Raw genomic sequence first — 25,586 nt, 5'->3', positions numbered from 1 at the left:
TTAAGAAGAAAAATTTTAAAAAGTAAAAAAACAAAAAAAAAAAACTGGGACAGTCAGACCCCTAGGAGAAATGGTGAAAGCAAAGCTGTACAGACAAAAGCTCACAAAGTAGCACACACATATACACTCACAAAAAGATAAAGGGGAAATTAATAATATAACTTCCTCCCCAAATCCACCTCCTCAACTTGGGATGATTCGCTGTCTATTCAGGTATTCCACAGATGCAGTGTCCTTCAAGTTGATTGTGGAGATTTAATCTGCTGCTTCTGAGGCTGCTGAGAGAGACCTCCCTCTCTCCTCTTTGTTTGCACAGTTCCTGGGTTTCAGCTTGGGACTTGGCCCCGCCTCTGCACGTAGGTCACCCGAGGACATCTGCTCTTCGCTCAGACAGGACAGGGTTAAAGGAGCAGCTGATTCAGGGGCTCTGGCTCACTCAGGCCGGGGGAAGGGAGGGGTACAGATGTGGGGTGCGCCTGCGGCTGCAGAGGCCAGCGTGACGTTGCCCCAGCCTGAGGCGCGTCTGCGTTCTCCCGGGGAAGTTGTCCCTGGGTCGTGGGACCCTAGCAGTGGTGGGCTGCACAGGCTCACAGGAGGGGAGGTGTGTAGAGTGACCTGTGCTCGCACACAGGCTTCTTGGTGGCAGCAGCAGCAGCCTTAGTGTCTCATGCCCATCTCTAGTGTCCGCGCTGATATCCGCGGCTCGTGCCCATTTCTGGAGCTCCTTTAAGTGGAGTGCTTAATCCCCTCTCCTCGAGCACCAGGAAGCAAAGAGGGAAGAAAAAGTCTCTTGCCTCTTCGGCAGCTCCAGACTTCTCCCGGACTCCCTCCTGGCTAGCCGTGGTGTGCTAACCCCTTCAGGCTCTGTTCACGCAGCTTACCCCAGTCCTCTCCCGGCTACCGACCGAAGCCCGAGCCTCAGCTCCCAGTCCCCGCCCATCCCGGCGGGTGAGCAGACAAATCTCTCAGGCTGGTGCGTGCTGGTCGGCACCAATCCTCCGTGCAGGAATCTCTCCGCTTTGCCCTCTGCACCGTTACTGCACTCTTCTCCGTGGCTCTGAAGCTTCCCCCTCTGCCACCTGCAGTCTCCGCCCATGAAGGGCCTTGTAGTGTGTGGAAACCTTTCCTCCTTCACAGCTCCCTCCCACTGGTGCAGGTCCTGTCCCTATTCTTTTGTCTCTGTTTATTCTTTTTTCTTTTGCCCTATCCAGGTACATGGAGAGTTTCTTGCATTTTGGAAGGTCTGAGATCTTCTGCCAGAGTTCAGTGGGTGTTCTATAGGAGCAGTTCCACATGTACATGTATTTCTGATGTATCTGTAGGGAGGAAGGTGATCTCCGTGTCTTACTCTTCCGCCATCTTCCTGAATTTTATTTTTATAATTTTGATTAATGTGTGTCTCAGCATGTTTCTCCTTGAGTTTATCCTGCATGGGACTCTGCACTATCTGATCTTGGGTGGATATTTCCTTTCCCATATTAGGGAAGTTTTCTACTATAATCTCTTTAAATACTTTCTCAGACTGTTTCTTTTTCTCTTCTTCTTCTGGGACCACTATAATTTGAATGTTGGTGCATTTAGTGTTGTCGTAGATGTCTCTGAGACAGTCCCTATTTCTTTTCATTCTTTTTTTTTCTTTATTCTGTGCCTTGGCAGTTATTTCCATTGTATGTTCCAGCTCACTTACTCATTCTTCTGTCTCAAATCAATCAATGTTATACACCATATTGACAAATTAAAGAAGAAAAATCATACAATCATCTTAATAGATGCAGAAAAAGTTTTGACAGACTTCAACACCCATAATAAAAACTCTCCAGAAAGTGGGCATAGTGGGAACCTACCTTAACATAATAAAGGTCATATACAACAAACCCATAGCAAACTTTCTTCTCAATGGTGAAACACTGAAAGCATTTCCTCTAAGATCAGGAACAAGACAAGGATGTCCTCTCTCACCACTCTTATTCAAGTTAATTTTGGAAGTCCTAGCCATGGCAATAAGAGAAGAAAAAGAAATAAAAGGAATCCAAATTGGAACAGAAGAAGTAAAACTGTCACTGTTTGCAGATGACATGACGTTATTCATAGAAAATCCTAAAGATGCCACCAGAAAACAACTAGAGCTAATCAATCAATTTGGAAAAGTTTCAGGATACAAAATTAATGCACAGAAATATCTTGCATTCCTATAAGCTAACAATGAAAAATCAGAAAGAGAAGTTAAGGAAACAATCTCATTTACCATTGCAACAAAAACAATAAAATACCAGGAATAAAGCTAAGGAAGTAAAAGACCAGTATGCAGAAAACTATAAGACATTGATGAAAGAAATCAAAGATGACACAAACAGATGGAGAGATATACCATGTTCTTGCATTGGAAGAATCAATATTGTGAAAATGGCTATACTACCCAAAACAACCTACAGGCTCAATGCAATCCCTATCAAACCACCAATGGCATTTTTTCACAAAACTAGAATAAAACATTTCACAATTTGTTTGGAAACACAAAGACCCTGAATAGCCAAAGCAATGCTGAGAAAGAAAAGGAGAGCTGGAGGAATGAGGTTCCCTGTCTTCAAACTTTACTACAAAGCTACAGTAATCAAGAGACTATGGCACTGGCAGAGAAACAGAAATACAGATCAGAGTTAACGGATAGAAAGCCCAGAGACAAATCCACATACCTATGGCCACCTAATCCACAGCAAAGTAGGAAAGAATATACAATAGAGAAAAGACAGTCTCTTCAATAAGTGGTGCTTGTAAAACTGGACAGCTACATGTAAAAGAATGAACGTAGAAAACTCCCTAACACCATACACAAAAATAAACTCAAAATGGATTAAAGACCTAAATGTAAGATGGGAAACTATAAAACTCTTAGAGGAAAACATAAGAAGAATACTCTTTGACATAAATCACAGCAAGATCATTTTTGACTCACCTCCTAGAGTAATGAAAATGAAAACACACAAAAAAACAACAAATGGGACCTAATAAAACTTAAAGTTTTTGCACAGCAAAGAAAACCATAAACGAGACAAAAAGACAACCCTCAGAATAGGAGAAAATATTTGCAAACAAAGCAACAGACAAGGGATTAATCTTCAAAATATACAAACAGATCATGCAGCTCAATATCCAAAAAAGCACGTGAAAAGATGCTCAACATCACTAATATTAGAGAAATGCAGATCAAAACTACAATGAGATATCACCTCACACTGGTCAGAATGGCCATCATCAAAAAATCTACAAACAATAAATGATGGAGAAGGTGTGGAGAATAGGGAACCCTCTTATACTGTTGATGGGAATGTAAATTGATGCAGCCGCTTTGGAGAATAGTATGGAGGTTCCTTAAAAAACCAAAAAATATAACTACCATATGACCCAGTAGTCCCACTACTGAGCATATACCATGAGAAACCCATAATTTAAAAAGACACCTGCACCCCAATGTTCATTGCAGCACTATTTACAATAGCCAGGACATGGAAGCAACCTAAATGTCCATTGGCAGATGAATGGATAAAGAATATGTGGTACATATACACAATGGCATATCACTCAGTCATAAAAAGGAACAGAATTGGGTCATTTTTAGAGATGTGGATGTACCTAGAGAGTGTCATACAGAGTGAAGTAAGTCAGAAAGAGAAAAACAAATATCATATATTAATGCATATATGTGGAATCTAGAAAAGTGGTACAGATGAACCTATTTGCAGGGCAGGAATAAAGATGCAGACATAGAGAACAGGCATGTGGACATGGTGAGGGGAGGTGGAGTGAGATGAATTTGGAGATTGAGATTGATATACGTGCACTGCCATGTGCAAAACAGATAGCTAGTGGAAACCTGCTGTATAGTGCAGGGAGTTCCTGCACTGCTGTGACCTAGATGGGTGGGAAGGGAGGGGGTGGGAGGGAGATCCAAGAGGGAGGGAATATATGTATACATATAGCTGATTCACTCCTTTATACAGCAGAATCTAACACAACGTTGTAAACTGACAATACCCAAAATAAAAAAAGAAAAAAAAAATTACTTCGTATTCCTGAAATTCCTTAAGGAACTGTTAGAATAACATAAACTGTAGTCATGACTTTTTCATCCCAAATTCTTGGATTTTGGATAAGTTACTTATCACATTACCTTCTCTGAATCTCTTGTTGAGCTCTAAATTCTTTGAAGTTAGGTACCTACTGTAATTTTTTCACTATTCTTAAAGCAGAAAGTCTAGGAAATCGTTTCTAGAAGGAAAGAATGGTGTTAGTCAGCTCAGTTCTTATGAAGTCTAAAGACTCCAAATCCATTACTTGCTCCAAATTCCATCCCCTGCCTTCTAAGAGTGGTGGGGAAAAAAAAAAATGACAGCCTTTCATTTTTATTTCAGATTTATTGGAATGTTTAAAGAAATGTCTCTTTTCTGCTGACAGGATCCCAAAACATGTATAGAGTGACAGAACTCCTGGCTTCCTAAAGAAAAGAAAGAGGAAATAAAAGAAAAAAATGAATTCTTTTAAAAGAAATTCAAGTTATAAAATCACTCCACCAAGGGGTCACACAGACTCATAAGAGGGAAGAGCCCATGTTATGTCTAAATATTGCCCTGTTGAGGTAAAGGGGAGGAACATCAAAAACTGAGCTTTCATCATCTCTGGTCATCTCTCAAACTATATCAGCTAACCTTGAGAAAGGGCCATCTATCTCTGAAGAACTTTGAGAGGAGTGCAGTGTGCTCTACACTAAACAACAGAAAGGCATCCTTTCATTATCCACTGTTTATTATATTAGACCTTGAGATCTTGACCAGGATGTAGTTCAGCACTCTTCCCTCAACCTCGCCCTACCCCTACCACACACACACAAATCTGTCCCTACAACTTACGTTTTTAATATCCTGGAAAGAGGTAGAAACATCTTGTCAAAGTCACTCTTTCAGCGGTGGGCATCTGTGCCTTACCATCTGGCAGCTCAAATGAAAATCGAACCTAAAAGTAAAAGAAGGTCTGTAGATTTTTTTTTTTCTTTCCTGAGTATAAGGATTTTCACTTATGCTGGAAAAATTGCAAAAAGTATAGCAAAATAAGTGATAAAAACAAAAAGTTTGTGCCTCTGTACAAATCAGCAATATGCACATATAAGGATGAAATGACCATGCTTTTAAAATCTACTGAATCTAATAGATATGGACACAAGCAAATTAAACTCTACTCACCTGTCTATTCAGAAAAGAGGGGAGTTAAAATAATTGATTGTTTTCTAGGGGGTTTCTAGGTCATAGAACTTGGAATTGGCTTCCAGGTTGGCTGACTCACCAAAGACCCTCAAAACTCATTTGAAATGGAGAGCAGTTTTTAGTAGAAAAACTTGTCCAGAGCTGCTCCCTAGGCTTCCAATTAAAACAAACAGGGAAGTAGAGTGTAAGAAGTATCTAGCACCTACCTTTCGGAAGATTTCTTCCAGGTCACAAAACCAGGCATATTCTTGGAAATTTTCAATGAGTTTAATAATAAAAAGAGAACCCAATATGGGATGTCGCCAAGAAACATTATCTGTGAAGAAAGCACATTCCAAATTTCATGCAAGGTCTTGCCTGGCCACAAAAATGGAGTCCTAGGATTTCTATTCCAGCTGAGGCAGGCTGTTGAGTTTATGTTGTTTCCTACAGACTGTATGTCATTTTTAAGTGAATATATTCATCATTTAGTGTGTATATTTTCACTGATACTTGACAATTGTTAAAGTCATGTGAAGTATGCTATATAAGGTACAGATGTTAGGGCAGCACAGTCTCTGAGTTCAAGGAAACACAAGTCTAGTAGACAAGGAGAGAAAGGCAGAATGGGGTGGAGGAGAGTGACTGGGCTTTGAGAAAGAAATACCTGAGTGTGGATCCCAGGAGTACTACTTAGTGACTTGATAGTTAATTATATGTTCTGAAATGCAATGGCTTTGACTGCAATGGGTAGGGTAATAATTTCTGCCACAAAGATATATTTTCATATTAGATTTAATGTATCACAAGGATCTGGGAGAATATAGGATATGTAATACCCAGTCTATACAAGGTAATCATATTAATAATATTTCAGTTTATCTACTTTATAATTAAATTAAAATCAAATAATACTGACCATAAGGTATTTAGAGAAAGGAAATATTAACTAAATATGAAAATGGTATCAACAGAAAAGAAATACATACCTAGAAAAAATTTAAGAGGGAAAGATCATATTCTATTGGAGGACAAAACAGTCTTATGGAAAAGACATTGAAAAAGAATAATTATACAAAATAGTAGGGACATAGAAGTTATGAAGCCATTTTAAAATTATGCAAAGGAATATATAAGAAAAGTATCAATAGCTGTGCATTTAACATGGATACATGCTTTAAAAACCTTTTTGCCAATAAACATGGTAATAAAATGTAAAATAGTAATGTATTAATATCCTATCTAAAACTACAACTGTCTTACAAAGCTGATTCCAGTTAAAGGAAGTAGGTAGGAGAGAGTTGCAGGCTGGTATCTCTGTAAGTTACTTGTGAAATTAGGTAGGGGACAGTCACTTTTCTTCAGAAGAGCACTACGTACAAAGTAATTGGGATTAATACCAGAGAATGTGAAGCTAGGTTTACTTGTGGAAACTGAAGACAACTGAACTGGAGTTTCTATGAATCATCTGGAAAGGAGGGTAAGGAAAGTGAATGAAAAGGAGACAGAAATCACCAAGATGGATGACAAGAAGACAGGGGGCTACAAAGCTTATAATTGCCAGAGGTAAATCTCTTGTGCAAGGCTGGGATCAAAGGATTTTTAAAAAATAGTTATTTCTAATATTAAGTCTGCTAAGTATACGTAAACTGTAAATGTGTGGAGGTTTTGCCTAGTGTCATTATTTTCAATTGTTGAAAAAAATTGATTTCTATATCAAGATATAGTCAACACATGAAGTGAGAGAGTGGCATGGACATATATACACTACTAAATGTAGAATAGATAGCTAGTGGGAAGCAGCCACATGGCACAGGGAGATAAGCTTTGTGTCCACCTAGAGGTGTGGGATAGGGAGGGTGGGAGGGAGACACAAGAGGGAGGAGATATGGGGATATATGTACATGTACAGCTGATTCACTTTGTTATAAAGCAGAAAGTAACACACCATTGTAAAACAATTATACTCCAATAAAGATTAAAAAAAAAAAGTTAGGATCAACACAATGCAAAAAGCAGGCTATCTCCGGAGAGATGGTACCTTATTATAGAAAATAATCTGGAAATTAAACTACTTGATCAGAGGCAAGTCTTTAAAGTTGGAAGTAATCAAGAGAATGTTAAGGTCCAAGAAATTCCAAAACATAGTGGATGACTTTTATTTAAACCTTTATATGGAAAGTAACTCAAGGTAAAACCTTGAATTAAGTTACAACATAGAAACATCTTTAATAGTAGCCATCACTGGGGCTTCCCTCGTGGCGCAGTGGTTGAGAGTCCGCCTGCCGACGCAGGGGACACGGGATCGTGCCCTGAAAATTTCATTTTATCTCCAACCACCGCGGCTTCCCTCGTGCCGCAGTGGTTGAGAGTCCGCCTGCCGACGCAGGGGACACGGGATCGTGCCCCGGTCTGGGAAGATCCCACATGCCACGGAGCGGCTGGGCCCGTGAGCCATGGCCACTGGGCCTGCGTGTCCGGAGCCTGTGCTCCACGATGGGAAAGACCACAACAGTGAGAGGCCCGCGTACCGCAAAAACAAAACAAAACAAAACAAAAAAATAGTAGCCATCATTTAATGTGTACTTTACTCTGTCATGCTCAATATTTCATATTTATTATCTCATTTAATCCTTACAACAATGATATTTGTATGCACATATATTAGCAAAGAATTCAAAGAAAGCCCAGAGAAGCTACATACAGAGTACTAAATGACAGAGTCAAAATATAATTGGCAGTACTCTTAATCTAAAACCTAGACTTAGAATCATTCAGGTTGTTTCTGTTTCATAAACTCCATATTTCTCGTTGAAACAACTTTAACTTAGGGACTCAATATGCTTTGTCTGCTTTTCTCCTTCTCTCTACCCCTTTTATAAATACCACAGTTTTATAATACTTGTCTAGGCAAATTGAACTGTTGAGTGATCCCAACATGTAGGCCTTTTTGTATGTGGAGTCAGATTCTAATTTACTTCAGTGTAGATATGTTTCTATTTATTTCTCACAGTCCAGGAAAATATTTTGCACCATGGGAGTTTACTAGTTACTAATTTAGTAAAAATATATGTATATTTATTTGGTCTCCATGCATAAGGAGAATTGAAGGTGTAACTGAGAGGAAGGCTTGAGTTAGTCTTCAAGAGTCTCATGAAAAGTTCAACACAGATATCCACACTCTAATGGATGGTTGTGAGTTTCTGCATGGGTAATGCCCACAAACGTGTCTTACACAGATACCCATTACCTGGTGTCGAAGAGCAAAAAGCAATAAAATCCTTCTCTACGTGGGCTTTCTTAATGGCATCATTCTCAAAATCTTCTGGAGCCAATAAGGAACACTTTCCAGAAGCTTCTACTGAATCTTTGAGCCATACCACCCCTTGATTCTCTGGAAAGACAAGATTTGGTCCCTTGTTACTATCAATAATCAAGAGAACTTTCTGCCCTAAACATCTGTTCAAACATATTTACTAATTTATTTGTCATTAGCTTTAATTCACATGCAGATACACACATACATTTCAAAAACTATCTTTTCAACAAATCTTATCTTAAGAGGCTTATCTTATCTCTCCTAACCCTCAAATGAATATATCCTATCCGAGTATACCAACCAAGTATCAAAGTCTTAAGATTAAAAGTGATATCTCAGTTGAAAATGGAACAAATATCTTCCAATCAGTCATACAATTCATAGAAGCTACAATCTTGTTTGTAATGTCAAAGAACACCTACTGTCACCAAACAAGATTGTAGCCTTTTTTGAGTAGACTCAAAGGAACTGAAAAATACTGGATACATACAGATGATGAGATCAAACTTCAGCTTCTGTGTTCTAACAGACATCAGCACTCACCACCACGGCAGGCCTGGATAATGATCACCTTGGGTTTGTCTTTCAAACTTGGACAATTCCAGGTGTTCAAAATTTGAAAGATGGTGTTGACTTTTAATACATCTGGGACTTCTTCAGAGTATTTCTTCCCACAAATGCCAGTCTGGATTCCATGAGACATGAGCACCAGAAAAGTACTATCAGAGGTCCGGTGCTCTGGGCGAGCAGCAAATGCCTTCAGCTCTATAGTCATGTCCTAAAAGAGACATACCACTGATTTTGAACTATGTGATTGGTTATCATGGCACCTTGGAATCCAATAAAGAGACATTAAGGAATTCCTGGATGATATGAAAATCAATGAAATACAAAAAGAAAATTTAAGTTTCAATTCACAGAAAGGTGAAGAAAGTGTTATGGGCTGCCATTCAGGGATTTCTAGTAGAATGTAAGGGACTATTTATTGATTGATTGATTGCTTGATTGATTGATTTTGCTGTGGACATTATTGAATTAATAGAACACTTCCCAGTTAAAAGTTTTACCAGAATCTTGCTAAAAGAATCTAGGTTAGAAGCATGAAGTACCCTACAAGAACAAATTTAGATTTTAGACTGTCAAGAGATTAAGTTTCTGGTTCTACAACCAATCTTTCTAACATTATTTAGGAGTATAAAGGGCATGACCATTTTCTCTACATTATGACAGACTTTACCGAAGCGGTGAGATTTTCTTTCACATCCACACTGTACCCCAGACCTTCTAGTAACATCTTCATGCTTCTGATATCAACATCAGCTCCATCTCTCCTGGGAAGATTTTCAAACTCTGTGTTGCAGATAATGAGGGCAATACGTGTGCGGATTGACCTTTCCATTATTGGGTAAATCTGTAAGAAATGCAGGTTGGATGAACAATCTTGTTCTCTCTAATTAAATATTCATCTTGAAGGTATAAGACAGCTTCTCCTCCCTTAGTCCTACCTAGAAACCTTATCTCTTGAACCGTAGATAAAAATAGGGAGAGAGAATGAGTCCTACCATAGGAGTGGAATGAAATTTGCAAATGCCCAGATGGCAGCTGAGCACTTGATTTAATTACTTTTGAGAGGTAGGGCTGTGTGAGATGAACTGGCTTGGAGTCATAATGACTCAATTTTAAAATGTATTCCTTGACTTACTGGTTTAGCCAAAATAGTTAACAATCCAAGTCTCAGTTTTCTGATCTCTAAAATGGGTTATTTTGAGGGTTCAAGGTGTTATTACTTGCAACTTCCTTAGAACAGTGTCTGATTCATATTAAGCATTAAATAGATACTATTGTTGTTATTATTATAATTATTTACTCAGGGGATTGGACCAAACTTGGAAATCTCTACATAAACCTGGGAAATAGGAATCCTTTATGTAAGGGAAGAGGAGAATGGTTTTCCAGAACCTCTCAAGGAAATTAGCTCTAAGGCAGAACACCACAGTTTAGAATGGTCTCCAGTGTGTTTTTCACCCAGATCCTTATGTTCTGAGCACAGTACCTCTGCTGACTTTTCTTTCCATATCCTTTGGGCTGTTTCTAGGGGGCAAAGCTTGAGGTTCCCTCCTGGCCCTGAAGATGCAAGCTTAACTGGGTTGTCCTGCATTGCCTGAGGAGCTGCAAGAGACAAGAAACATTATGAATAATGGCATTCCTGAGTGTCCCATTTGGTGCTCCTCCTAGAATCATCTGTGTGTGAAGCCACAGAGGAGGAAATTAATCTTTAGGAAGACAATCCTGGGCTAGTCCTTAGCATCATTAAATGCATCTCTGCTAAAAGAATATATTCCAAGCCAGAGATTTCCAGTAGTGTGATACAGTAATCACATCCCTTCATCTCTTAGAATCAGCATTCCACAAATCTTTTCATTAAAATAATTGAAAGGGAGTTTTTTAAGGCCATGCATAATAAAATTCTCAGAAAACAATATGTTAGATAAAATAGTTAAGATATAAATGTATTTCAAATAATTGAAAGCTTAGGATAATGGAGGTAGACCTTAATGAATCTATTTCAATGATTTTTTAAAAAATATATACATTTATGTATCTATTTATTTAGTTATTTATTTGCTTAACAGGCATGATAGTAGGCATTAGAGATTTGAAGGAAAGAAAGAAAGAAAGAGAAAAAAAGTAAGAAAGAAAGAAAGTGAGCTTTTGTCCTAACCTTTAAGATCTCTCTACTTTGTGTACATATAGTGAGAAGGAGAAGATATTGAATACATGAACTAGAATGAATATGAAATAGAATGATAAATACTAAAATCAAGGTATACTCTTAGAGAGATTTATAGCACTAAGCATTGATTGCACAAATATATGAGGAAGAGTTTTCACAGTAGTTCAAGTGAAAAAAAGCCTTGGGGGTTTCTTTGATCACAATTTTAACACCATCCAATAATGTGATGTATTTTCTAAAGAAATTAACATAATCTTTGTTTCAAAATAGAAATAAGTTTTCTTGATATTTAGAAGATCCTTTAGAAACTAAACTATTCAAGCAAGAAACATATTCAATTTTGAAGGGGAATTTGAAGAAACTGTTGTATATTCAGGTAAGCCAAGAGAGCATGAAGTGTGTTGACTGTGGAGAAAGTAAGAGATAATTAGAATGGATATATCTGAGAAAACTATAGAAATCATTATTATGTGGAAGAAATGTATTCCTTCATAAAGGAGTCTGAAGAACAATAGAAAACATTAAAGATAAATATTTGGATTTTATTAGAACTAATTTTTCTTATGGCAGTTGGTTATATAGTGAGTGTCCCATCCCATGAAATAGCTAAGAAAATATGCACCCTTAATTGATTCACTAGAGTAATTTCTAAACTTGGTGAAATATTTGCTTCTGTGACCTCTAAATTTCTTCCAAATTAAGGGTATTTTTATTTTAAGAGAAAAGGGTCATTTTGTGATGAAATCTGTCCACAAATGTGGATGAAATACTGTTCCAGAACAAGTAAAGCAGTGATTATTTGGTAAGCAAGAGGCTGGATTCAGACAAATATAAGATTTGCTAATAAGAAATCTAATGCATACTGACCTTGATTCAATAAAGCTGAAACCACCATTTTCAGGGTAGAGAAATGAAATATTTTTAAGAACTTCTTTGTGATTTGAGACCTAGTTATTTCTTGTGCTACCTTCGATATTGTGTAGAATGAAAAGTTTTTCATTTAAATTTTGTGGCAGAGACTGGCTAGCTGTTCAACAAGACACTTTATTCTTTGTTCCTGGACACATAGCTGATCTATATTGCCAACCAATCCAGTGACTTGGTGTGACCATATAACTAAGTTCTAGACAATGGGATGCAAGCTGAAATACTGTGTGATTCATCCAGGTCAAGCCTAGCAAAATCTCTCACAAATGATCTCACATACTCTTTCCAATGTCATTAACTTGACTGTTATTGCCACAGTTATTCTGACATCATATGTTGCAGATATCAGAGCCATATGATGGAATAGGCCTAGGTATCTGAATTAGCACTTGGAGGAAAGCTGCATTCTGATGAAAAATGCCCATTTTAGAAATTTTGTGATTTGGGAAAAAATTTTCTATTATATCTGAGCCATTATAAATATGTCTGTGTTATAACATTCCATATCATAATAACTGATACAGATATATGTAGTGTCATTTCCATCCCTAAATTTATGGCTGGTTTTAATTTGATGGTGGAGCTTCTTAAATGCCTATTCATTCACTATTCATATATTCATGTAAGTTCGATAAAAGCAATACCCTTGCTTGTTTCATTCATTACTCTCTAAATAGTTTATAGAATAGGGTCTGTAACACAGTTGGCATGTGCTAAATATTTTCTAATGGCATAGAAAATAGTAGTGACTCTGGCCATATTATTCAGTGAAATAGTTTTAACAAATATATGTTCATACACATTACAGGTCAACTTCTATTAGATGTTATCTATAAATAAATCAGATATGTTCAATTTCCTCATTAAGCTTAATGTTCTGTGAGGGAAAAGGATGTATTTACTAAAAAAAAAATAACAAGAAAAATATATTGAGAGTTATGACTGGAGAATCATGGAACACTGTAACAATGGGGGCTCTGAAATCTAATTGTAGAAGTAGAAATGCAGAGACAGATCTGAATTTGAGAGAGAAATCAATAAAATCTGGCTGCTGCTTGAATGTTGGAAGTGAGGAAGAAGAAAGAGTCTAAGATAATTTCAGGTTTCTGGTTTGAATAACTGGGTGATGGTGGCACCATTAATCAAGATAGAGGAAAGTGGAAGGGAAGTAAGGTGGGAGAAGGATGGCAAGATATCTCTGGGCCCATGTAGATTAAATGTGTCTGTAGGAGATATGAGTGCATATGTTGAGTAGACACTTAGTGAAGTGTGGCACTCAAGTGGTTAGTCAGGATTTGAGATACAGACTGAGAATTTGTTGGTATAAACATGATAGTGAAGCTGTAGGAACAGCTCCTGCTAAAGCAGACTAGATTAAGAAGAGAAAAGGGTATAGAATAAATCTGTGATAATTACTAATAGCCCCCCTTACCCTGGATTCATCCATTAATCTGTAGTTAATGTCAGGGAAGGTGGGGTTCAAAGAATGTCATTGCCTTGAAAATACCATTACCTGGGAAAGGAGGAACCACTGCTTGGGATTCTTGTGTATTAAGAAAATTTCCAGATTGTGAACCTGAGGAAAGATGAAGGACATTAAAATAGTCACAGTCTCTGAATATTCTTACCCCAATGTGTTAGACACACAGCCTCTGTAATCTGCATTTGCCTTACTCACTCAAATCTATTAATATCTTCTCTGGGGTCACTATGCATTGTGATTGTCAATTTCAAGGACAAGAATTGAAATTAAATTTATTTAAGGTTTTTATAAGGATCTCAGTGTAGCAACACCCGCCTGAGAAACTTATTCCAGAAACTTAAGAATTGGCATGAGCCAACAAATGAAAAATACTCCAAGTTTTTCTCTCATAGTACCTATTGAAGACAAGATTTCCATAGGCAAAATATGGTTCATGTCTCTGTTGTGAATGGAGGAGAGCCATAGGGCATCCCACAAAACTTCAAGTCCAAGGAAGCAGGCTGCAGTTTGTCCCATCTTTCCCATGTAGACTGCTGGACTAAATTAACCATCAATAAATTCAAGAACATTTTCTGGAGGAGGCCTTGCTATTGCAGTATTGTGTCTGCTAAGAAGTTTTCTTTATATCTCTCCCTTTACAGTACATTTAAATATTACATCCAATTATCATGTACTAGCACCCAGAAACAACTGGCAAATAGATGAGGAGGAAACAAGTCATGACCACCCTGACAGAGGAGACATCATCTGACAACTAGGGAGGCAGACTCCAGGAATTAGTTATCACGAGTTGTATAAGTGCCTCTATGGCTCAAGGACTGTGAGTTGAAAGAAATATGACAAGGAAGAAGACACTTTTGTTATTATACAAATATTCTAGAACCTTATTGTTATTGATGGATTGTCTTTAATTCTTGAGGCAGAGGTTAATGTAAAAGATGTATCAAAAAAAAAAACCCAAAAATACAAAGAAATTCAACACAGAAAACATTTGCTGTGTCACTCAGAGGGGCACAGGCTTCTCTCAATCCCTAGGAAAAAAATGCCTTCTTGCTTTCAGATAACATCTTCTTCCCCTGAATGACTTCCAGAAGCACAAAAGAAACCAGTAACTGTAAGTCCATCAGAGCTCTTGTCTTTATTTTTATGGAGGAACTAGGGAACCACAGAAGTGGCAGCTCAGATGGCTGAACCTGTATTGGGCCCTCAGGAGACTAGAGTGGGGGGCTGGTCCTCCCAGAATGGTCCCCAGTAGAGTACCGTGGTAGTGCACAATCTTATTCAAAAGTAAATGCAAGGGGGCAACTGAAAGAGTCTGCTTAAAATCCTTACTTTTCTGTAAAAGTTGAATTTATTCTCTGAGTGTTCCACTATCCCTGAAATATATTTTATTCCACCTGGAGAGCAAAATTTTGGAGAGAAGTTGGACAAAGTATTTGATTACAGACCTTAAACCTTTGTGTCTGATGACTACATAAGTTCCTAGGGACCTCTAGGCTTTAACTAACTATTTTAAATAACTAACTAGATAAATCAATAGTGCCTTGCTAGGAGGACTAGAGGATGCAGTATGAAGCTTTTCAAGACGGTTCTCATGATCTTCAACAAATGAGCTATGACATACTCAGGATAGGAAATGAGTTTTAATCAAAAGAAGGCCACTAAGGCCAAAAGAACAGGTTCAAAGAAGAAAAGAGACAGAGGGGATGCAAAATGACCACTGATATAGAAATGGGGCCCTGAAGCCAGAGGTAGGGAAGTTGTTTGCAAACTAACATGACCAATGAAGAAATCAGATGTTAGGCATAAAGAAACATGTCCTACATGAACTTCAGTCTGAGTCATTGACCCTTACCTGAGGAGAGCCCCAGTGTTCCTGCAAGGAGGGAATCATCTTCACTAATATGACGGATGCAAATTTGGCATGCCTGGGGCCCTTTCCGAATGACAGAGTCTATCAAAGCTCGGGCCTTATCCATAACTGTAGCATTTTCATCTCTTACTTTCTCCATCTCCTCCTGGTTCAGCACTCTTTTCTCTAATAGTTCATCCAGCAAGCCATTTATTGTACCCATGCTCACTGAATGGACAAACAGCTTTCTCTTCTCCTTCAGGACCTTGTCTGTTGGAAACAAAAGGATGCCTCAAGTCACAGAAACAGCCTCATTTTCCTTTCATCTCTGCCATGGAGAATAACTTCATTTAGATTTAATCAATAAAATGTCCCTCCCCACACAGTGTGGTAATCCTGAGGACACCCACATCTCTTATTCTTCCCTCAGTATTACCCATATATACTCACTGAGAGGCCTGAAGACTGAGATTTACTACCTCCAAGTTAGTACCTGAAAACCATGGGTCATCATAACATGCCTCATGTTTATTCAACTGTGCATAATACAATAATGAAATAGTGATTGTCCATTTCCTTTCGGGACAACAACTACTTGTACCCATTCTATGCCAATTCTGCATCCTCTGTCAGACTATGACATTCAAGAATTGAGTTAAGATTGCAAAATGACAGCAGGATACCAGCCAGTAAAGCCCAGTTCCTTTCTGGACCTGTCTTCCCTTTGTAAACACTGTGGGGCCTCTGGGCCCCTTCTCTCTTTCCCTTTGCCCCCACCCCTCCTTCTTTTTGCACTCCTTCTGTTCTGCTCACCTAAACGTTCACAGAACTTAATTATGGCTTCTGCAAAAGCCAGCCCCTTCCAAAACTATTCTTTCAAGAAAGAAACTCACCGGCCATGGCTTTTCTCTCTTAGCCTTGGTGTGTGGTATGAAACTGAAAGCATGTTCCACCTTCCTTTTCAGCAGGGCGTGTACACATTGCAAAATACCCATGACACATGCATATATATGCATTTTTTGTTGTTGTTCCAAAGAAATTATCAGATTACTGAAACTTAGACCATATCAGGGAGTGTATCCTTCACCAGAACTTGACTCAGGTCAGGGTAGGAAGGGAATGGGGCTTACAGAATAAGAAAAGAGTGAGAAAGTATATATACAATTAAACGCACATAATAATGACGTGTGATCTGCAAGAGCAACTCTTTCTATGGTATCTTCATTCATTCAGGCTGCTCTAACAAAATACCACAGACTGTATGGCTTATAAACAAGAGAAATGTATTCCTCACAGTTTCAGAGGCTTGGAGTCTAAGATCAGGGTGCCAGCATGGTTGAGTTGTGGTGAACTTCCTTTTATGACTTGCAGACTGCCAACCTCTCACCATTGTCCTCACATGGCAGAAGGACAAGGTATCTCTCTGGGAATCTCTGTTATAAGAGTTCTGCCCTCATGATCAATTCAACACCCAAAGGTCCCACCTCCTAATACCACCACCTTGGGCATTAGGTTTTGAACATGTGAATTTGACACAGACATTCAATCTACAGTACTGGGAGAAGATGAACCACTGTGATCCATGGTCCCACCTCATGTGTCTGGGCTGTGTCTTGGGAGCTGTGTGTCCCTGTGAAGCTTTTAGGAAGGGAACTTCCTAAAAGTTCTACTGAAAGAGCTTCCTACATTTTCTATTTTTAGGAAGGAAATATTTCTCACCAGAATCAAATCTAACACTCTTCTATTTCAAGTGGCTCTGTTTTGAGGGGCAATGCAGAGATAAAAGCACAGGCTCCAGACTCAGAATGTTGGACTTAGCATTTTACTAAGCATTTTACAGATAGCGTTAACTATCTGTTCTTGGGCAAGGTATAGAACTTTTCTATGCTGTGCTTCCTCTATCTGTAAAATGCTTTCATTAATAGTACATACATACACAGTTTTGAGCATTAAGTAGGTGAAAATGTGGAAGCTGCATAGAACATTTCCTGACAAATGATAAACACACAGTAAGTGGTGTTATTATTTATAATATAAATATTTTACACCAGAAAAATAGCCAAGGTTAATTATCTGCAGATTTTCCTTTTATCTTTTGTGCATCTCATTTATTCATTCATTTAGCAAATATATATGGATGACCTACTCCATATCAGACACTGTTCTAGGAACCAGGGTTCAGCCAAAACAAACAATGATCCCCTACCCCCAGACCTCACATTCAAAATGAAAAGACAAACATGAAACCTAATATGTGTAACTAGGATATTCAGAATATTAGATGTGGTAAGTGCTACGGAGGAGAAATTAATTAAGGAAGCAGGTTATGAATGTTGGAAGACTCATTAATACTGAAAATAGAAGAGTCCGGGAAGGCACAAGAAGTCATTGTTTTTTGTAAACACATGTACAATTAATTATCCCAGAAGTAAACCCAATGTGGCCAATTTATTTTACATATATTTGATATATTTGATGAAAAATGCGCTAGTAAAAAAATGCAGATATTAGGCCTTCATGCTTATCAATGTACTTACTGAAAATATTTTTGGGGAATGTAAATTGGTACAACCACTATGGAGAACAGTATGGGGTTTCCTTAAAAAACTAAAAATAGAAGTGCCATATGATCCAGCAATCCCACTCTTGGACATATATCCGGAAAAAAAAACATAATTTGAAACAATACATGCACCTCAAAATTCATTGCAACACTATTTACAACAGCCAAGGCATGGACGCAACCTAAATGTCCATCAACAGAGGAATGGATAAAGAAGATATGGTACATACATACAATGGAATATTACTCAGCCATGCAAAAGAATGAAATAATGCCATTTGCAGCAACATGGATGGACCTAGAGATCATCATATTAAGTTAAGTAAATCAGACAAAGACAAATATCATATGATATCACTTATATGTGGAATCTAAAAAAATGATAAAATGAACTTATTTCCAAAACACAAACAGACTCACAGACTTTGAAAACAAACTTATGGTTACCAAAGGGAAAATGTGAGAGGGAGGAATAAATTAGGAGTTTGGGATTAACATATACATACTACTATATATAAAATAGATAATCAGCAAGGATTTACTGTCCATGGGAAACTCTACTCAGTATTTTGTAATAACCTATATAGGAAAAGAAGCTGAAAAAGAATGGATATATGTCTATGTATAACTGAATCACTTTGCTGTACACCTGAATCTAACAAAACATTGTAAATCAACTATACTCCAATATAAAATAAAAATTAAATTAAAAATTTTTTAAAAATAAAATAAAAAATAATACACTTTGGGCATTATTACCTTATTATCTTAAGACAATTAAGGAGCCAGAGTTACTAAAATGTTCTGTTTGTCTGTGTGTGTCTGTACATTCACACGTGTATGAAATATCTAAATTAAATATTGATAGCTCTAATACTATTGTTTTAAAACTCTGTACAATTACAAACAAACTTGCTTTTGCACGTGGGCACCAGTTTTGCTCCCTGCACTGTAGGCTAAGTGTTAAATTTATTTTAGTTAGAAAATTTACTGTGTAGATTTTAATCTAAGGATTTTCTCAGGGTGTTTTTTTTATCTTTACTACTTTGCTTAATTATCCAATCAAGTTTGCAGCACAATCCTGTGCTCCTTGCCACAAGGAGACTTGTTGCAGGGAAGAAAGCAGAAATTACATGTACGTTTTTTCCTTTCCATTTTTATAATTATTTGTTTAATTAGTTATTTCCCAAATACCTTAAGGATTTCACATGAGGGTTTCTCCACCATCCAGGGCCACATAGCACTGAGTTGAAGCATGCTGATGTGGCATCCAAGCCACAGAGGATGGCTAGGCAGTATACTTTGGAATGTAGAACTCTAAGGACATGATCAATTGATTATTCCATTGATCCCTGGAAGCTAAACAGAGAGGCACTGCATAGCATGGGTCCACTGTTTCCACCAAAGTGAAAATGCTAAAAACTGGAAACATCCCAAATGCCCATTATAGGTGCTGGAGTAAACAAACTGTATTATATGCATACACTGGCATACTACTCAACAATAAAAAAGTAACAAATTACTGATACATGCAGAAACATGGGTGAAAACATTATGCTTTTATTATAACCAAAAGAATCCCTATACAACAGATACATACCTTATGATTTGAATTATATGAAGTTCTAAAATAGGAAAAAAACAAATGTATTGTGATAGAAATCAAATCACTAATTGCCTGAGGGGAAGATGGAAGGAAATTGAGGGCAAAGGGCACAAGGTGACTTTCTGGGGTGATGGATGGAAATGTTCTGCATCTTAATTGGGGTGATGTTATACTACAGTGTACATTTGTCATTAATAATCAAATTGTACACTTAAAAGAGATCCACTTCATTTTTATGTAAATTATACCACGATAATACTGAATTTTAAAAACTAAAATCAATTGTTGTAATGATAGACTGGAAAGGATTTTCTTTTCTTGTTTTTCTGGACATTCTCGATCAAGCTCCACAAATCAGTCAAAACTCTGGTAAAAGGAAGAGATTCCTATAGTGACTGAAATGGAATTATCTACAGTTGGATGGGGATTTTTAGACAGAATGAAAATAATTTATAGGGATAATTTATAGAGATGATCAGTTTATAAAATAAGATATGCACCTAGAAAGTAGTAATAAATAGATAGAATGTTATATAGATAAAATCATTGTAAAATAAATTAAGTGGCAGCCCAATTGTAAGTGTTTTAAAGGAAGCATAATGATTTAAAAATCCTCCTGTCAGAATTGCCTTTGATAGTCTGTTTGTGCAAAAGTATCACCTTTTAATAAAGGTAGGTAATGTGAGAAGCTTTTACACAGAAGGCAGAAGATCTTGTGCTTGTGTTCTGGTTGTGCCATTTTCATCCCTTAGAAATCCACTTACCCTCTAAGTTTATCTATCTCTTTTTCTTCTTTATATTTTTAGGACATTGTGATTAATACATCTTAGTAAGACCACTAACATGTTATTTTATCTTTTTCTTTGTCTAAAACCTTCCCTTCTGTACAGCTTATCAAGATGGATTTTGAGATTCAGTAGCCTTGGCATCAACTTCCATTTATTAGCTCTCGATCTTGGATATTTATTTAATGTCTCTAAGCTTCTGTTTTCTCATCTGTATGGGGGAGCTCATAATTATTCTTATTTGTAGGATGGCATAGTATGTGTAAAGACCATGACACAATGCCTCCCATCTATAGTAGTCATGAGCTATATTCCAAAAGCAAAGCAATGTCAAAATATATTTTGTAAAGTAATTCTAAATTTTTCATATGCCTTATTTTATGGCCTGTCATAACAACTGTGTAAGTTAGGTTAAATAAGCACTAATTCTATCCTATGAAGAAGAAAACCAGGAAAACAGTTGGTTCAGAGGCTTGGCAAGCACAAGTTGCAGAACTTGGGTGAGAAGCCAGCTTTCCTCCCCATCCAATACTTGCTCTATGTGATGTGCTATGCTTCAGTCTGGACTCCTCAGGAAATATGGAGGGTAAAAGCAGAGGATAGAGCTATGCACTTGTTCTTATGGAACTGAAGATAATTTGGGGAGATAAAATATAAGCACTGATAAGAATTATAGTGATAATAAGTGAGGGCATCGGATATATCAGAAAAGGGTCAATTAAATACGACCTATGACCTGGAACAATCAGGGAAGAGTGCACATGCTGGCAGGAGGGATAGTTTTCAGACTGGTAATGAAGGAGAGAGAATGTAACTAATTTATTGAGATATTTCTGTGTTCTAGGTACTGAGATAAGTCCTTTCACCCACTCAACAATACTGGAAAATTATTACTAGTATCCCAATTTTAAAGATCAAAAATTGAGGTTCTGAGTGGATACATCTCTTTGTCAATAGCAGAGTTCATGAGTACAAAATGTAATTTGATTGCTTAAATCTAAAGTCCATGATTTAAAAATAAATAATAAAAAAAATTTAAAAAGCTACAGAGCATAGAAATGTGAGACCAGAGCAATCTGATGGGGAGAATAATATAAACAAAATTTCAAGGCCAAAATCAAGGAAGGAGGGAATTTTTAAAAAAATTTTGTTTGAATCAAAAGGCATTTGTTTGAGATCACTCAAAGGTGTGTTTTGAGAGATAGACTGGATGTAGATTATGAAGATTTACAACAATCAGCCTCAGTGAGGAATTTAAACTGATGTGACAGGCAATAGGAAGCCAATGTAGCATCTTGAGTAGGAGAGTCACATGAACATACCTCTAAAATAGCTATTTTGTATTGAGGGTTTAAGGAGAAATAGACATTGGAATGAGTACTTAATCTATATTGGTTCTGCTTGTGGAAAATTTTGAAAATACTAATATTCAAGTTTACACCAGATTATTGAACCAGACTCTCCAAGAGTGAGGCTCAGGGTTATGACTATATAAAAATAATCCTAGGTATTTTGGATATATATCCTCTGTGAATATCATTGCTGACTGTCCTAATCTAGTAGTATCAGGGATAAATAGGAGCTCTCTGAGACCCCCATTCTCCACAGCACTGAGAATTTAATAGCACATGTTCTTTGAGGCATTGCTGGTCACATATGAATCAGGAGCTGAGCCTTGAGTAGCCAAGGCATTCAGGCCAAGATATGAGATGGGAGAACCTGGGATTTAGGGTTGGCTGGGAAAAGAAGCTGCAGAGGTTGTGAGCTGGAGTGGAACAGTGAAGAGCTTGCCTGAACTGGCAGCCGTCAGGAGAAATGTGCTCTCCTTGTTTCTATTCCAACAGTACTATGAAAATACTGACCTATGAAACCTCCACAAGGTGGAAAGGCTGACCTTGGTATCACGCTGGAGCCAAATCCTTGAGGAAGAATATAGGTCTTGAATCTGTTTTTTTCACATGGCAGCTCAAGCAGAAGGAATTCTTTCCCAATTTTGCCCCCCAAGTTTTCTACTCAAAATAAGAACTATACAAACACACCAGAATGCAAGCCACTCTGACAATATATCAGCAGAAACAAGAAACTACAAATTTATGTCCCCAAGGATATGCAGGTGTTGGATTAATCAAATATAGAGTATATAATGGCAGTGTATGAGGGATTCAAATAAAGGGAAGAAAGCAATTATTTTATAAAAAGGAATAATCAGAACAATTTAACGAAAATGGAACATGTATAAAGGACATACATCAATTCTAATTAATAATGGATAGGTAAAAAGGAAGACACACAAAATTTGTGAGAGCATAAATGATCTGGAGATATACACAAACAATTTATTTAGAATACAATAAACAGAGATGAGGAGCTGGAAAATTTGAAAGAGGGATTCAGAGATAAGAAGGATGGAATGAGAAATTCTAATATATATCTTATTAAAATCCCAGAAAGACATAATTGAGAAAATGGAAGAGAGACAAAATTTAAAAATAATTTTCTGGAACTAAGGAAAAATTAATCCACTGAATGAGGAAAAATGACATATCCCAAACAGGATAAATCAAAAGAATGACTGCTTTATGACAGCCCTGTGAGTTAGGCATCTTTATGGGTTGAACTGTGTGCCACAAAAATATATGTTGAAGTCCTAACCCACTGTAACTTAGAGTATGCTCTTATTTGGAAAAAGTGTTCTTGCAAATGCAATTAGTTAAGATGAGGACATATTAGAGTAGGGTTGGCCCTTAATTCAATATGACCAGTGACCTTTAAAAAAAAAAGAAACTCAGGAACAGAGACAAACATATGAAAACACAGACACACAAAAGGAAGGCAGCAATATTATACTGAAAGCAAAGATTAGAGTTATGCACCTGTAAACCAAGGAACATCAAGGATTGTTAGAAACAACCAGAAGCTGTCAGAGAGATCATGGCCCTGCTGAAACCTTGATTTCAGACTTCTAGGCTCCAGAAGTATAAGAGAATAAATTTCAGTTTTGAGTCTCCCTGTTTATGATACTTTGTTATAGCAGCCCTAGGAAACGAATACAGACATTGCTGATTCCATTTTTCAGATGAGAAAACAGTCTCAGAGAGATGAACTACTTGGTCACATAAGTGAGGGGTGATGTCATCCACAAGAATTTATAATCTAGTGGTAGAGCAGAGACCACATGAGTTACAACAGAGTCAAAAATTGGTGGCCCTCACAGACTGCATCATGAGCTTCATGTGTTTTTTTGACACTCACAGATGTAATTTTATGGCATTGATTATTTAACAGAAGTTAAAAGTTATGAGATTTCAAATAAAATTCTGGACTATAGTGGTCTCTTGCCTGAATTTCCACATGACAATAATTAGCTGGAACCAAGTCCATAGTGCTACATTTATAGTCTCTCCTATTTTCCCTGTTCCCACCTAACTGGATTATCTCAGTTTCTGTTTCTTGCCAAGCACATGGTCTTGTTTACATTTGTGACCTCTGATTCAGGGATTAAAGGCTAGATTTTGGACTTAGCCGTTCTTTTTTTTTTTCTCTGTCATACTTTTATTTTTACTTACTACTTTTTTGAATTTTATTTTATTTTTTTATACAGCAAATTCTTATTATTTTAGACATATTTGTATATATATATATATATATATATATCAATCCCAATCTCCCAATTCATCACACCACTGCTACCACCCCCGCCCCTTCTCCCGCTTGGTATCGATACATTTGTTCTCTACATCTGTGTCTCAATTTCTGCCCTGCAAACGCATTCATCTGTACCATTTTTCTAGGTTCCATATATATGCATTAATATATGATATTTGTTTTTCTCTTTCTGACTTACTTCACTTTGTATGACAGTATCTAGATTGATCCATATCTCTACAGATGACCCAATTTCGTTCCTTTTTATGGGTGAGTAATATTCCATTGTATATATGTACCACACCTTCTTTATCCAGTCATCTGTTGATGGGCATTTAGGTTGCTTTCATGACCTGGCTATTGTAAATAGTACTGCAATGAACATTGGGGTGCTGTGTCTTTTTGAATTATGTTTTTCTCTGCATAAATGCCCAGTAGTGGGATTGCTGGGTCATATGGTAATTCTATATTTAGTTTTTTAAGGAACCTCCATACTGTTCTCCATAGTGGCTGTATCAATTTACATTCCCGCCAACAGTGCAAGAGGGTTCCCTTTTCTCCACACCCTCTCCAGCATTTGTTCTTTGTAGATTCTCTGATGATGGCCATTCTAACTGGTGTGAGGTGATACTTCATTGTAGTTTTGATCTGCATTTCTCTAATAATTAGTGATGTTGAGCAGCTTTTCATGTGCTTCTTGGTCATCTGTATGTCTTCTTTGGAGAAATGTCTATTTAGGTCTTCTGTGCATTTTTAGATTGGGTTTTTTGTTTCTTTAATACTGAGTTGAATGAGCTGTTTATATATTTTGGAGATTAATCCTTTGTCCATTGATTCATTTGCAAATATTTTATCCCATTCTGAGGGTTGTCTTTTCATCTTGTTTGTAGTTTCCTTTGCTTTTCAAAAGCGTTTAAGTTTCAGTAGGTCCCATTCATTTATTTTTATTTTTATCTCCTTTACTCTAGAAGGTGGATCAAAAAAGATCTTTCTGTGATGAATGTCAAAGAGCATTTTTCCTATGTTCTCTTCTAATAGTTTTAAAATGTCCAGTCTTATCTTTAGGTCTTTAATCCATTTTGAGTTTATTTTTGTGTATGGTGATAGGGAGTGTTCTAATTTCATTCTTTTACATGTAGCTGTCCAGTTTTCCCAGCACCACTTATTGAAGAGACTGTCTTTTCTCCATTGTATATCCTTCTCCTTTGTCATAGATTAGTTGACTATCGGTGTGTGGGTTTATCTCTGGGCTTTCTCTCCTGTTCCATTGCTCTATATTTCTGTTTTTGTGCCAGTACCATACTGTTATGATTATTGTAGCTTCGTAGTATATGTAGTATAGTCATTTTCACAATATTCATTCTTCCAATCTGAGAACATGGTATATCTCTCCATCTGTTTATACCATCTTTAATTTCTTTCATCAGTGCCTTATAGT

General features: G+C 37.1%; 1 protein-coding gene across 1 annotated transcript; it reads right to left on the bottom strand.

The window, feature by feature from the left end:
• Positions 1-4,440: 4,440 nt before the first annotated feature.
• CASP1 (caspase 1) lies at positions 4,441-16,476 on the bottom strand. Its single transcript, XM_007124575.3, has 10 exons — positions 16,443-16,476; positions 15,553-15,819; positions 13,728-13,790; positions 10,607-10,722; positions 9,791-9,964; positions 9,097-9,331; positions 8,485-8,628; positions 5,462-5,571; positions 4,905-5,007; positions 4,441-4,492 (listed from the first exon to the last, which is right to left on the bottom strand). The coding sequence occupies exons 1-9, from the start codon at positions 16,447-16,449 to the stop codon at positions 4,909-4,911; spliced, it is 1,215 nt and encodes a 404-aa protein (XP_007124637.1). The 5' UTR covers positions 16,450-16,476; the 3' UTR covers positions 4,441-4,492; positions 4,905-4,908.
• Between the last annotated feature and the right edge of the window lie 9,110 nt (positions 16,477-25,586).

The sequence above is a fragment of the Physeter macrocephalus genome, chromosome 16 (assembly GCF_002837175.3).
Source record: "Physeter macrocephalus isolate SW-GA chromosome 16, ASM283717v5, whole genome shotgun sequence".
NCBI lineage: Eukaryota > Metazoa > Chordata > Mammalia > Artiodactyla > Physeteridae > Physeter > Physeter macrocephalus.
The sequence above is the reverse complement of the archived record's forward strand: the minus strand, read 5'-3'. Positions and strand labels throughout refer to the sequence as shown.